At 37.2% G+C, this 14,393-nt stretch overlaps 1 protein-coding gene across 1 annotated transcript in view; it reads right to left on the bottom strand.

Annotated features, from left to right (window-relative positions):
• Positions 1–9,661: 9,661 nt before the first annotated feature.
• Positions 9,662–14,393, bottom strand: part of LOC118330943 (cGMP-inhibited 3',5'-cyclic phosphodiesterase A-like) — a 75,706-nt gene continuing 70,974 nt past the window's right edge. Inside the window, exon 14 of the mRNA XM_035665687.1 lies at positions 9,662–14,327. Within this exon, the coding sequence (XP_035521580.1) occupies positions 14,014–14,327 (314 nt within the window). The 3' untranslated portion in view covers positions 9,662–14,013. The remainder of the gene's footprint in view (positions 14,328–14,393) is intronic.

Here is a 14,393-nt window from a genome sequence, read left to right on the forward strand (position 1 = left end):
GCTAATTGACAGATACCCAACAAATTTAAAATCGATGCAGACTGAAACTTCACTATACGTAACTTCTGAAAACAGATATCTTTTCAGATCATGGCTCCAAGTGTAAGCCAGCAAATTAAATAGTAATGTAAGTATTTAGGCTTTTTAAGCAAGCACAGAGAACAGAGGAGAACACTTTTTCTGTTCCAGCCTTAATTTACATTTTCTCTACTCAGGTCTCACTTTCTCTGCAGGCATAGTGCTCGCCTTAACATAGTTTGGCAGAGTGAGAAGACAAAAGATTCTCAATCTGTTGAGGAGTTAGATGTGGCAGAATGAGGGCAGTTCTGAGGGCCAGGGGCTGCATACAGCAGGCACCAGTGCACAGAAGCTGTGATGCAGTTATGTGAAACAGTTCCAATACCTGTTTTTATTTTATTATGTGACTCAACGTCCAGTGTGTAGGATACTAGTCGGCTATCTAGTGGTGAGACTGCACATTGTAACAAAACGGATAACCTTTTCCCTTTTCAGCATGCTGCAGAAACTACGGGTGGTCATCATGGATACGTTTAAAAAATCTAGACTAGAGGCCAGTTTCGGTTTGTCCTTCTCGGCCTACCTGTAGAAACATGGCAGTTCAATATGGCGGGAGGCCATAGAGAAGACCCACCTCCTTCTGCTACGATAAGAAATAATCTTCTAAGGTAAAGTAAAAGACAATGTTCTTTTTTCAGCGTGTTATTCACTATGACAACATACTCTATGGCATATATATATACATACCTGTGAATATATATATATATATATATATATATATATATATATATAATATACATAATATACTGTCTATAATAATATACTTTTGACATTATCTCTGTTAATTATTATCATTATATCTGGTTTCCTAGCCTTGAAATAAACTGCATTCTGGACCCTCTGCCAGTTGAACTTATTCTCTGGCTACTCTGGGACCTACTATGCTGAATGCCCACTAGCTTAAAGACTGCTGTGGTTAAATCGCTACTCAAGAAACGACACCTTGATCCAGGGTCTCCAAGTAACTACAGACTGGTCTCTAAACTTCCATCATTTTAAAAAGTAGTGTGAAAAAGCTGTGTCCCAGCAATTTTCGTCACATTTAACTAACAACAATCTTCCAACATTCCACTGAAATTGCTCTTACCAAAGTGGTACATGACATTTTACTTAGTACTGACTCAAACTGTGGATCTCAGTGAAGCATTTTATACCACAGATCACAGCACACTAATTGATCCGCTTGAAAGCCTATTTGGCATCTCCAACCAGTCCTACCTTTCTGAAATAACACAGTGTGTTTATAATAATAGTACATCAATATTTACAGACGTGAAATATGGAGTTACACTAATAATACTCAGCTGTATGTGCCTGTAAAGGCAGACGATCAATCTTAAATAAAAAATTTAGAGGCCTGTCAAACTAGGGCTGTACTTGAATCAGAATTTTGTCAGTCGAATCAGATTTGACTATTTGTTTGTACTTTTTTTTTTTCAATTCAGCGCTACATTAAACTCCTATATCAGCAGCTACATGAGTCTCATGTTGTAGCTTACTTCACATTTGAATTCTTCATCATTTGTGATATGATAACATCAGATTTCCACACAGTGTGTGTGTGTGTGTGTCCTGTTTATAGTTCAGTTATAAAATCTCAGAGCACCACGGAACATCTCTCCTGCTAACAGCGCTGTCAGCCCAAGAGTCAGTCACAGTGTACTGCGACAGAGGAGCTTGTACCAGTGTCTGGTTCAAAAGTGGTATAGTCGACTTTATTGACAGTCGTCACCAGAGCAGAGCGTGTCGGAGCAGCCGCTGCCCCACCGTCCCGCTTCTCTTTGTTAACGATCACTCTTCTCCACTTCCATCACATTTCTGGTTTGTGCTCATTTTGAGACTTGGTTTGTAAAGTTTACAGCCTACCATGCTGTCACTCTGTGTACAATGACACAACTACAAAACAAAAGTGAAAAGACTTGACAGACAAAATGCGAGTCGATTAGGGGTCTTCTCGACTGATGATTCGAACTGCATCAGCTTTTCAGGGGCAGCCCTGTGTAAAACTGGATGTTCCTGCTCCTAAATTCTGATAAAACTGAGATGCTGGTCATTGGCCCTGCTCTACATAAACACCAGTTTGATCAAGCAACAGTAACTCCTGACAAGTGAGAGTCACTATAAAGGGCATCCAAATATCCATCCAAATCCATATCGATTATCTATATCTATTTCTATCTATGATTACGGTTTTCATTATTATTGTTTACATTGTCTCTGTTTTTAAATCTGGTTTAAATCATGAGGAACTTTGCAACTTACATTACAGGAACATAAATTCCTTACAAGCGCTTGTTAAAAAGTTGAGATTTATAAAGGTGGTGTTATTTTAGCTTTCATAATGTGGTTTTTCAAAATGATTTGTGTAAAGAGAACAAATATATTTAGGAGCTAAATTTACATTATAATTGATTAAATTACTTGATTACATCTTGTGAATTCCACTGAATTTGATAGATATTTTACTTCAATTCTGAAATATATTGTGTCTTACTGTGATATTAAGTATAAATATTTCTGATAATAAGAACCTAATATTTCATATAAATCCTTAAAGCATTGGACACCAGAGGGATGAAACATTGTTCAAATAGAATGCAAAGTAGTAAGTTGCTACCTTTATCTCACAATGTTTATGTGAGGTAAAATACATGTACAGAATGTAAAATAATCCAAATGTGGACTAAACAAACGTTCAAGATTCTATCCTGAATTTGAACACGTGTGTGCTACAAGCAAACAAAATCCCTTTGTCTATTAACAAGCAAATGTTTTATCAAAAACACAGAGGAGTTCATTGTAGAATTACCACACACAGAAGGAAAACACACACAGTATGGACAAAAAGGCAGCATGACTGGAATTCCTTATTATTCTTGCTTGCCGTTATCCATGTATTTTACTAAGCAGCTTTTTAATTATTGTCCAATGTGCTTCTTAATCCAATAGAGGTACAGACCCTCTGTTCTGACCTATTTTACTGAAGCACAAACTTTGTCTAAGGAATTTTTCACAACGGCTTAATACACAGTCCAAAGGACACACCGAGCATAGTTGCATAGTCATCATCTAGGCCTACCAGAAACATGCAGCATGCTCAACATACAAATCTCAGTGGGTGTTCAAACATATATTGATATACATCAACATACACAAAAGACACCTAAAATGGTTTTATTCAGCTAAGCACCCTTAACAAAATGAAGACACCACCCTGAAGACATCACAGTACAGCAGAGATGTCTACAGCTTTTAGATATTCTCCACATATGTGAAACGCATGCACAAGAGGGTGCATTCACCAACATAATGCACTCTGTGTTTCTCTTCCTTAGATACATGTGATCCCAGTCATTGGACAGATATTTTGGTTTCCCCCTTTAGGCCAGTCAGGTGACTTTGGAGATGACAGACATATGAGCCTTCAGGCTGAAACACTTCAAACATGTTCTTAAAACTGTTCTCTGGTAGAGAACACTGTCCCTATTGGTCTATAAAACTGTACTTGTGTAGTTTCCATCCCTTTATTCCACAAAAGACAGTACCTTCAGATTGGGGTGGCAGGAGTTCTTCCCTGCAGAGGAGGTAGGGTTGCTGCCTAGAGTCCAGCTGCCTGTGGCTGTGTTGTTTATCTTCTTCATAGCAGACGTGTACCTGGGCTGTGGTTTCTCTTTAAATGGTTTATGGCTTTCCTCACTCACACCTGTTTGAAGAAATTTAAAAATCTGTCAAACCCATTTCTCTCAACAATTACTGTAGTCATCTAAGACAGGACGTCATTATATGCTGATGTTCTAGGAATAGCATGTTCCATGGATTAAAGCAAAGTTAAACAACATAGAAGCATTCACAACAGATACCATATGTCCCAAGAAGCTTAGCTTAAAACACTGGAAGCAAGGATAAATGGTTAGCCTAAATCCATTAAGTGGCCTTCCAGAAACTCCAACAATGTCATATATGCACACTGAACATTGTGTAGTTAAAACATTCTTGAGAAGTGGAGGTATTTAATGTACTGACCAACAACAGTACAGTGACAGCACATCACATCTAAGAAGTATTTTGGATTTGCAATGTCAAACATAATGTTAAACTTCTGAAAAAGGGGATTCTTCTTGACAGCTTTGTTAAAAATCTAAATAAAGACAGTTTTGCAGCAGTTCAAGGGCACATTCACACTTCCTTCACCAACATGACAAAGGCAACAAGCCTCGTTTCCACAAACTGAGTATTCCGTTAATGAGACACTGACCTGTGCTAATGATTTGTTTGAACTACATATTTAATCTTAGGAAAGAGACACTGGGCAATCATGCAAAGATTCAGTTTATGGGGCAGCATTTCCTAAATCTGAGATATTCAGAAAGGCCTATTAGGATTCTGCAGAACTGTAACGTGAACCACTGGTGCACTGATACCTCAACTAATTAACTCCACTGACAATTTCAGTATATATAAATTTAGATGTTTACAGTTTTCTCAGTTGCGGTTATAAGGTTTGTTTACTGTAAGCATGACAATCTAAATTTCTTGAGTTACTAGAAGTAGTAATCCCTCAAAAAAAGAAAACCCTGTAACCCTGGTGATAAGCCAGAATAGAAATGAATGAATGAAGGAATGAGTCACGTGACAAATCACATTCAAGCATGGTAAAGGCAATTGACAGTTGTAGCTTTCAATATTATAAATATTATTTAATGCAAAGCCAAGCCTGAAACATACAATTTCTTAAACAGCTGTGACATGATTGTAAATGAATGATTTTACGTCAAGACATATAATTAATGACTCTTGACTGTATTTACACCACATTTAACATATAGGTCAGTTACGCTTAGATCAACAGCACACCGTACACCCATGAACCTATTGGGAAATACAAACAAGCCTTAAGCTGACTTAACAAGCCATTGGGTAGCTCATTAAATACAGTAAGTGGGTTAACTGGGTAAGTTTATATTTCAGGTGAAAGTGATTACTTGTAGTGCTATGAAACACACACAGTAAAGAAAGAAATTTAGCAGAAAACAAGAAATAAGTTTCAGAATAAACTACTGGAAAGCAGTGAAAAAAACAACTAGAAAGAGAAAATCTATCACAGTTTGAAGAATCTTTTTGAAGATCAGAGCTTAGAGAAAAACTAAAGTAGTACAAGAAATACTGGTTTACATGTGCATGCAGTGTGTTTAACATACAAGACAAATTATGATAATCTGTCATTACTATCAACAATTTGAGGAATGTACAAGATTTTACAAGGTTTTATCTGAAAAACACAGTGGCATATATTCATCTTAAAAACAACCAGTTTTACCAAGCAACCTACTGTAGAGAGCAAACCAAAAGATGACATTATGATTTAAGTCTGTTTAGTCTGGTGCTTGTGAATGATGACATGATGTGAGAGAGATGGAATCAGAGAGAGCAGAGCAAAGAGCAGAGCTGTGACACTATTTAAAAGACAGCCTGCTTATTCAGTGACATGACAACTCCCTATGGATCCCTCCTCCATGCACCAAATGGCTCTGAACTCTGCAAGAAAATAGCTGTAGCTGACGACATAAGAGCTTTTCATGCTTGTTACCTTAAAGGTCCAGTGTGTAACATTTAGGAGGATTTCTTGTGAGAAATTGAATATAATGTTCATAGATATGTTTTCATTAGTCATAGTCACCTGAAAATAAGAATTGTTGTGTTTTTTTTTTACCTCAGCATGAGCCCTTTTTATCTACAGCCTTCAAACATGTGATTGATAAACTGATATAAGGTACCATATTCTGTGTCCTATATACTTAATAAATACCCTGTGTAATTATCAGAAGTGATTCATTGTCCTTTAAAAGCAGAGACTGAGCCTCCTCATCAAAATTCTTGACAGTAATCCACAAGTGCTTGACTGCTGCAGTGCACCTTTACACTTAAAATAACAGAGCTACATGAAGACAAATCAACATTGTTTTTTTAGTTTTTGCAACCCACTGATGAAGACACAAGATTAATATCAAACAAACTCTGGTGTTTAATACACCAAGAAACGTGGAGTAAACTTGTGCTGAGTTGAAAGAGAATTTTAAGTAATATTCAGTGGACTTTTATTCTCTGCCTACAATAAACGCAGCAGCAATCACGATATCTTTTGAATGACTGGTGACACCACATGCACTCGGGTTAATTAATCAAAGCATACAGAGTAACCAGATAAGCTTTCTCTGAATTCTGCAAATGTCCATGCTGTTCCTACGGACAGCTGTGTGCACTGTACCGGTTAAGTGTTTGTTGATGGGGAGTTGACACAGGGATATTTTCGGTCTGTCAATTAAAATCTGAAACCATATCGCTGAAACTTCACTAAATTCTCGCCTCGATACAACAGACAAAGTGTCTAGGAAACAATATCCGCCTGATTTTCCAATGACACACTAAATGCAACATCATGATAGGCTACTTACCCAACTCGGAGCTTCAACCCTTTCCCCTGCGCGACGTCTCTCTCTGAACTTCTTATTCTAAAACACAAATCAAGGCGAGAGGAATCCTGTTGTTTCACAAATAAAATTACACTCTTCCAATCAAGTCACCTCCTCCTGCTGTACATGCTCCTCGGCAGCGGAGAGCAGTGTGTTTCGGTGGAAGCGACAGGGTGGATACTGAGCACAGAGACGCACACGTGATGCGTCAACGAAAACTACTTGCCACACCATATCACATCTTCACTGAGCTCCGAGGAGCTGCGAGCGGGTGAAGTGTTATTGAAAACATCTGCAGTGTGTTGGTAAACCCACAACACGAAGTCATGATTCAGATTTCCGAAATTAATAATTCATCTATTAGCCCCGCAGCGTGTTTGTGGCATTAATTTGCTAAAAGTACTGTATAATGATGATTCCCCTCTGTCAGTATTACTACAGTTTGCGATGTTAACAGCTTTCAAGGATGACTCAGATAAAAAATATAAACGCTGAGCAAAAACTGTGTCATGGCACACAAAAAGGACACATGTAAACTGAGGAAATATAATCCTAATTGTTAGTCTTCACTGCCAGCCGTTAAATGGAGTGCAAATGGGGCCTTTAAACTATTCACTCACTATGAAATTAAATTGTTAAGCTTATTGAGCTGTGTTGCATCAAGAAGCAAGAGCAAGTCAATCACTTTAAATAATGCAGATGCTGTTTGACTGAACCAGTGTCATCTAACTGCAGAGAGCTTCATTAAAATGTGTCATCAAACAACCAAACATAGGCTCACAAAGAGTGAAGACTGAATCATGTTTCAAAATAAAGTTCAGTTCTCTGACTGAAAACTAATTTGATTGAACTATTCACTAAACTTGTCCTGACCCAAAAAAATTAAGTAAGAGTAGTAGTTAATAAATTAAATTGCGCATTACAGTTTGAAGCTGAATGTGAATCTTTAGACTTTGAGTCTGATGAAGAAAATATTTCTCTGGTGCATCAAATAGCCTAAAAATGGACATTGGAGCCTTTTCGGTGTACGAACAGATTTTTTTCTCTTTGTCTGCTCACTTTGAGCTCAGCACCTGCCCTTGTTTTGTTCTGATGATGCAAGCTTACTCCTATTTCTATCATCTTTTGACTTTAGGCTACTGCTGTTTTTCCTCAATTGCCAAACTGAGGGTACCAACACACCTTTTAATGCATTGCCCCCCTAATAAAAATGCATCGTTAGATAAGGTCATACTTCCCCTGTTGAGCCTACTGACACACCAGGTGGTCAGACCTCATTTCTCAAGTTTCTCTGTTGCTATGGGGATAAATGGTCTATACACAGCAGACCTACTTGTTATGAACATGTCCGCACCTCTTTATGTAGCTTCACGGGTAGTTTAACATAACCTGTTAAGCATCTTAAGCACCCACAGTAAGATGTAGAGTTGGTTAAGGTTTATGTTGATTTATACAATACTTACAGCTGTAGCCATGTATGGTTGACTGTGCTTTGGGCCTGATAATTAGTTTACAAAAAAGGTATACACAAGATGAATAAACATGATACTGGGATTTTTTAATCTGTATTTTAAGATAAATGTGAATCTACATCTGTACTGGATAGTGAAATTGGAGCTGGAGCCACAGAAGCAGGCCGACTGGTTGTTACCTTTTAAGTGACACTGAATAGGTAAAATTCTCATATTGTAATTAGGAGTGAGAAATATAAAATCATCTGTCACTATACATATAATTTTAGATTGGAATATTTGTATTAATTGTGATTGTGATAAAATAACCAGATGGGAAATATTTCTATAAAGCAGTTTGGATTTCTGATCTGTAGCTTTGCCCACAATTGTCTAATACAGTATAACCAGAGATATCAAAGTGATAGCTACCACTGTACCAATGATATGGCAAAATCTGCTATGGTAGATGATCCTTTCATGGCATATTGTAACGACTGGAGAACTGAAGCAAACTCAATAGTACCACTCAGAGACAGAAAGATCTTGAATGATTACAGTCTTTACTTGCCAAAAACAGGTTTGGTGCACAGAAGTCCAGGAGTAAGCAAACAATCGAATAGGGAAGAAGACAAAGGGTCTCAAAAGGAATATTTTTTTCAGGCGAGGTAGGCCAAGCACCAATAGCATGCTAAAGAATAAAAACTTTGCCTCAAAAGGATGTTGGCAGTGCATTATTTTTATGTGAAGGCTGCCAAACATTTTGTTGCATATGTGGGTAGCAATGGATATTGCTCTAACCTTTCAACAAAAAAGAAAGTAGAAAGGAATTTGGATGGATCTGTTTGAAGAATGGTCAATGTATGAACAGCTTCTGGCAAGGAAACTGTCTACAACCTACTGAGTGGAAGTTTATATTTCAATTTTATCATAAGTATTCTAGTATTCTAATTTTGCTTTAAAAACTTTAAAAAATTATTGACAGTATCGACTCTTGATAGTAATTTGTTTATCATTGCCTGTGCAGTGATATATTTTAAATGATGTGAAGTGATGAAAATAAAACAGATCAATACAGGAAAAAATATTCATCATTAGGGCAGACAGTTCAACAATTAAACTATACATCTATCTACCTACATTGGGATGAATAGAAATATGATGTTGTCTTACACTGAATAGTCATGTTTATGTACAGTATAAGTCTATAATATGATAATAATCTATAATAATAAAAACTTTCTGATAGGGGTCGTTCCACATATTGGTCTCAATGTTACTCCAAATCTGCTACAATTGGCTGTCTATGAAACAACATACAAGGATGTGTGTGTGCTTTCTTAAGCTTCACTCTAAATTATTCAAACTGTCTGTCATTTTATATATATACTTCTCTCCAACTGCAAAACATAATATTGAAATGTGAATATTAATAAATGGACAGACATATTCCATCTGTGCTCAGAGGGGTACTCGTGGAGTGTTGGCGCTTTCCGCTTCTAACCAATTCATCATAGCCAAATATTTGAGAATTCCACTTAAATAACACTTTAAAATGATGAGGAAATGGAGAACTAGAACTAGATTCAAGGCTTAAACTCTGTTCAGGTGCAAAAATTGTCTTGATGAAGCACAGCACGTAGAACTTTTAGGACATTTTGTCATAATGAAAGATTTTAATATAAAGCAGATTCTAAAATATAAATCAAAAGATGAAAAATAAGCACAACACAGACACAGGGATACCACAGAAATTATAGTCTTGTAATTCAATGTATTCACATTACAACATCCACATGGTTCAGTTTGTGACAACTTCTAATGATCTTCAAATATATTCACTGTATGATACATAATACCAATATAGGCACTTCCAGTAAGTCTGGCAATATTGAAGCTACAGTATAGTGTCTAAATTACAAAATGGTAAAAATAAATAATGTATATCTAAAAGAGTTTTTGTAGTTTTAAAATTTCTTTACTGTACAGCATATACGTATGTATATTGTACAAAATGGAGCATCAACCTGCAAGAAAAGTAATTATTTTACTTTCACAAATACTGTGTATTTGGATATATTCTTCCTTGTGTAAGTATTAGTACATGTGGTAAGTGCAAGGTACTAGTGAGAAGAAAGCAATTATTTAATCATGTGTCAACTATATAAAAATACATCTCTTTTTTTACATAATTGTAAAGCTTCCCATGGTTACAATTATGCTACATGTGTGAATAAGCATGACAAATAAAACCAATTAAGATGTGAAAAATACACTGTCAAAACTGATATACTGGGTGTATACTGTATCAGCTCAAATGCAAATATTGACTCAAGGCTGATGTGACTGGGGGAAAAATGCATACATAGTCCACTCAAAAAAAAAAAAATATCACCAACTAACTAACACAGCAGACCTTAAAAGATGATAGACATTGTGTGATGAATGCTTTGCTACTGTTGCCAGTGAAGATCAAAGAGAAATATGCTATAGGACCGTCTGTGAATAACAATTTCATCTGAGTATCAGAGAAAAACTGGAGAACTACCTACTGCATCACCTTCATCATTTCACCACCTCTACTTGTGAGTAAAAGCAGCATCCTCTTTTACTCCTACTAAAGTAAAACCTAGCCAAATATAGGAGTCACATTAGAGAGGCCAATGGAAGAATTCAAATAGTCAAATAGACACAAACACACACGCTCTTGCTCTCTCACACACACTGTATACTGTATTTATACATTAACAAAGCAGAGGCTTTGGAGCATTTGAGCTGGAAGCTTGAAATAAAAACTAGAAGTGGAGGTTACATCATCCCAATGAATGATAGAAAGTGTTGTTTTTTTATTCTGAACCACTTTAGTTAAGATGTATATGTTGTATGGAAAAACTTGCCTATAAGCATAAAATGTATCTGTTGTGTCTGTAATGATGATTATAGCTCTTTAGGGATGAATTGCAGGCAACATACAGCACGCATGTTTTATACAACATACAGTGAGTGAAAACATGGTCATTAGGGGCCAAAAAAACCTTGTTCTGATTCAGTGGCTTCTAACAAGTTTGGTCAGATGTTGGGTAAATGATTCTCTGTCTAATGCCTTTCTAAACAGTGGGTCAACCAATTATCCTCAACTTGTGTGGCCTATGCTGCTGTACTTCCTCCTCCCCCATCCATACAGTAGCAGCCAGAGAAGCAGTAAACAGGCCATTATGGATGGAGTGCGCTATTCACCACAGCTAAGAACATTGTGTGGTGATAAGAGTATGTTAACACAAGATCTGCAACGAAACAAGGACACGATGTTCTACACCTGTATCAATATGATTGCTCTATATCCTATCTACAGGCTGACGTGTGCTGTTTAGTTTTTATTGAAATGAGATTATGAAAGAGAGCAGTGGTACACCACGAGATGAGATACGATGCACAAGAGATTCAGATGTGCATGTAGGTCATGAGGACTCGACAAGATTAGCAGTGGATAATTCATTACATATTTCCTCATTGCACTCGTGTGTGACAGAAAGTTGACCCGCCAACTCTGTCTGGAGCATTAAACTTATTCAACTCAAGATCTACTTATGGTCTCTCAAACACTTTTTCTTTGTGAATTATTAAAGCAAAGTGGGATATTTATCGGGGACATTTTGTGCAGTTAAATATGTTATTGGTTTACCTTGTGGCTTTTTCTCAGTAGAAAGTAGGGGCTATCATGTGACGTCTTACAGTACAACGACCTCTACATTACAATCATGTTATGTGCAGTAATGGAATTATGTTAAATCCATTTACAAGTCACGTTTTTAGAAACAATGCCTTTTATGTCTGTTGGAAGCTCTGGAAAGCAGTTTTTATTTTCTATTTGCATTCACTGACTTTCACAATTAAATGTCTTGGGTGACGATCATTAAAACTAACATATTCACTACCATTTTTATTTTATTTTCACAGTGATTGTGAAGCAATAAGAAAGCAATGCAATGCAACAATGTGTGAATCATACATCAATAGGAGCCTAATGTTATGCATGAACCACGATGATAAAGAGCCAAAAAACTAGAAATACATGGCAAAATTAGCATATTGTCAAATTTCACAAATCATGTTTTCAGGGGAACTCGTGACTAAATAAGAAGAGCCAAGCTCCCCCTGGCTCCCCGGTAGTTCGCACTCTGATTTCATTAAATAAAGAACAATGTTTTCTACTGGCATCAAACAGCTACAGTAGTACAGAAACCTTGCACCACCACTGTTGTGAGAATATTTGGAGCGAAGGACAGGTCACCTGACATTCTGATGCTGAAAACCAGCCACCGCATAGCTTGCTCTTGTATCAACTGTGACTAGATAACTGACTGTGACTGACTCTTTTGCCGGAATCATTTCCCTGTGTATCATTACAGTAACAGATGTGATTTATCAGATTGGACTTTCACTTGCAGAAGAAGAAGAAGGACATCCAACTGATGCACTCTGGAGTCCCATAGGCTCTTAACTCTGAGAGAGTGTCTTCCTGAGGTGACGGGAGAAGAATTCAGACAGATTCACTGTGTTTATCTGCAAATATGTAATATTAGTCAAGGCAGAAAAGTTGGCGGCGTGTGCCAAAAACTTGCCTTGCTCTGAGCCTTTTATGAACATCCTCACAAGTGATACAGATATTTACTTTGAATTTCAACAGTTGAGGTTTTCCTGAGGGTTAAAGGTCAGCATCATTAGCAGGTTTTTACATAATGAGGACCAGTAAGTATAGAGTATAATACAGCACACTGACTCCAAATACGTAGTCAGAGAGTCAAAAAAACTGATAGAAAATACAAAAGAGAAAGTATTGATTAGTGTACCTATGCTTTTTTTTTTTTTTTAAACTTCATAGGATTATACATTTACTTATCTGGGGGATTTTGAGATATTATGCTTTCTGTTTCTTTATAATGTTTTATGAACGAATGGTTACCTTTTCTTTTCCCCTTATATTTTCCTAACACTTCGGTAGTGTCTGTTCTGTGAACTGGTATTCCCTTTTCGTCTTGCATTCGGAATAGATCCATTCCCAACAATCCACTGCTGCTTTGTAAGTGCAGTCCTCTGGTCTACAACATTTAGGACAGTGAATGAAGCCTTTATTTGACCACTATATTTGGGAGTGGTCAAATATACTTGGGACTGGAGACCAGAGATGGCACAAATAACAGGTATTCTGCTGAATATATGTCTTCTGCAGAGGAACTGTGCATTGGAGTGCACTAATTTAAACACGCAGACACACACACACACACACACACACACACACACACAAACACCCACGCACACACACAAACAGCGTGAGGAACCTCAGGTCTCCTTCCCTAAACTAATATGGCTACACTTAATGGTATAAAGTACTTAATTTGGCAACAAATGTAAAACATAACATTTATAATTATTTGATTTTGTATGCTAAATCCTATGGGTACTTTTGGCAGACGTTGAAAGGAGGACAGATACGCCAATGTTCCTCATTTGATTGACTTCCTTTATAATCCATATATATATATATTCTAAAAAACATATTATGGCCCATGTGAGACCTAAAAACTCTTGCTAAAATTGAAACACAAGTACAAGTAACTGTGATGTCTATATATTGCATTCAGAAAATAATTATGTATAAATTGGCAGCAAATTTCTGCAGTCCTGTGTTACCACATTGGGTTGAGGTCTGTGCAATCAGTCTTCCTCTTCTCTTGACAGTAGCAAAAGAGTCTGTATCCCAAAGTACACAAATAATCCTGTATTGCAATATGGAAACCTCCTTCAAATGTTTGGTGAAACCAGATATTCAGATCAAATGTGTAAAGCACAAATTTTCCCACTTTTTTTGTATAGGCACACATTTCCCAAACATCTACAGTGTTGTGTCTAAGTGATGTGCTGGAAAAAACCGGAGTCAGTTTATAGGATAAGATAACAAGGAGTACTTCTTCACATCCTTGCCCTGACCAACTCCGTATTTTCCATTGGCTGTTTCACTGTGGGTCCCCCTCCGCTAGTTCCTCCAGAGGTTTAGAGTCTTCCTGCGAAGACACAGGCCACTCTGGTTCCTCCACTCCCTCCTCTGCATCCTCTCCTTCTACTAGCTCCTCTCTGCTGCCTGGCTCCTCTTCCTCCTCGTGAATAGCCAGGATTGGCTCAGCTACATTGTTTAAATGGACAGACTCTGCTCCTTGGCCCTGTTTCGGGGCCTCCTCTGCGATCACCTTCTTCCACATCTCGTGGTTTTCCAGCAGGTGCTGGGTTATTTGGCAGAAGACTTTCCTCCTCTTCTTGGGACTTGCTTTCTCTGAAAAAAACAAACAAAAACATTTTGCTAACTGATTTTACACAATATAAACTGACAGTTAACTAC

The sequence above is a fragment of the Morone saxatilis genome, unplaced genomic scaffold (genome assembly GCF_004916995.1).
Source record: "Morone saxatilis isolate NCDOM2014 unplaced genomic scaffold, NCSU_SB_2.0 Contig2, whole genome shotgun sequence".
In the NCBI taxonomy this organism is placed as follows: Eukaryota; Metazoa; Chordata; class Actinopteri; family Moronidae; genus Morone; species Morone saxatilis.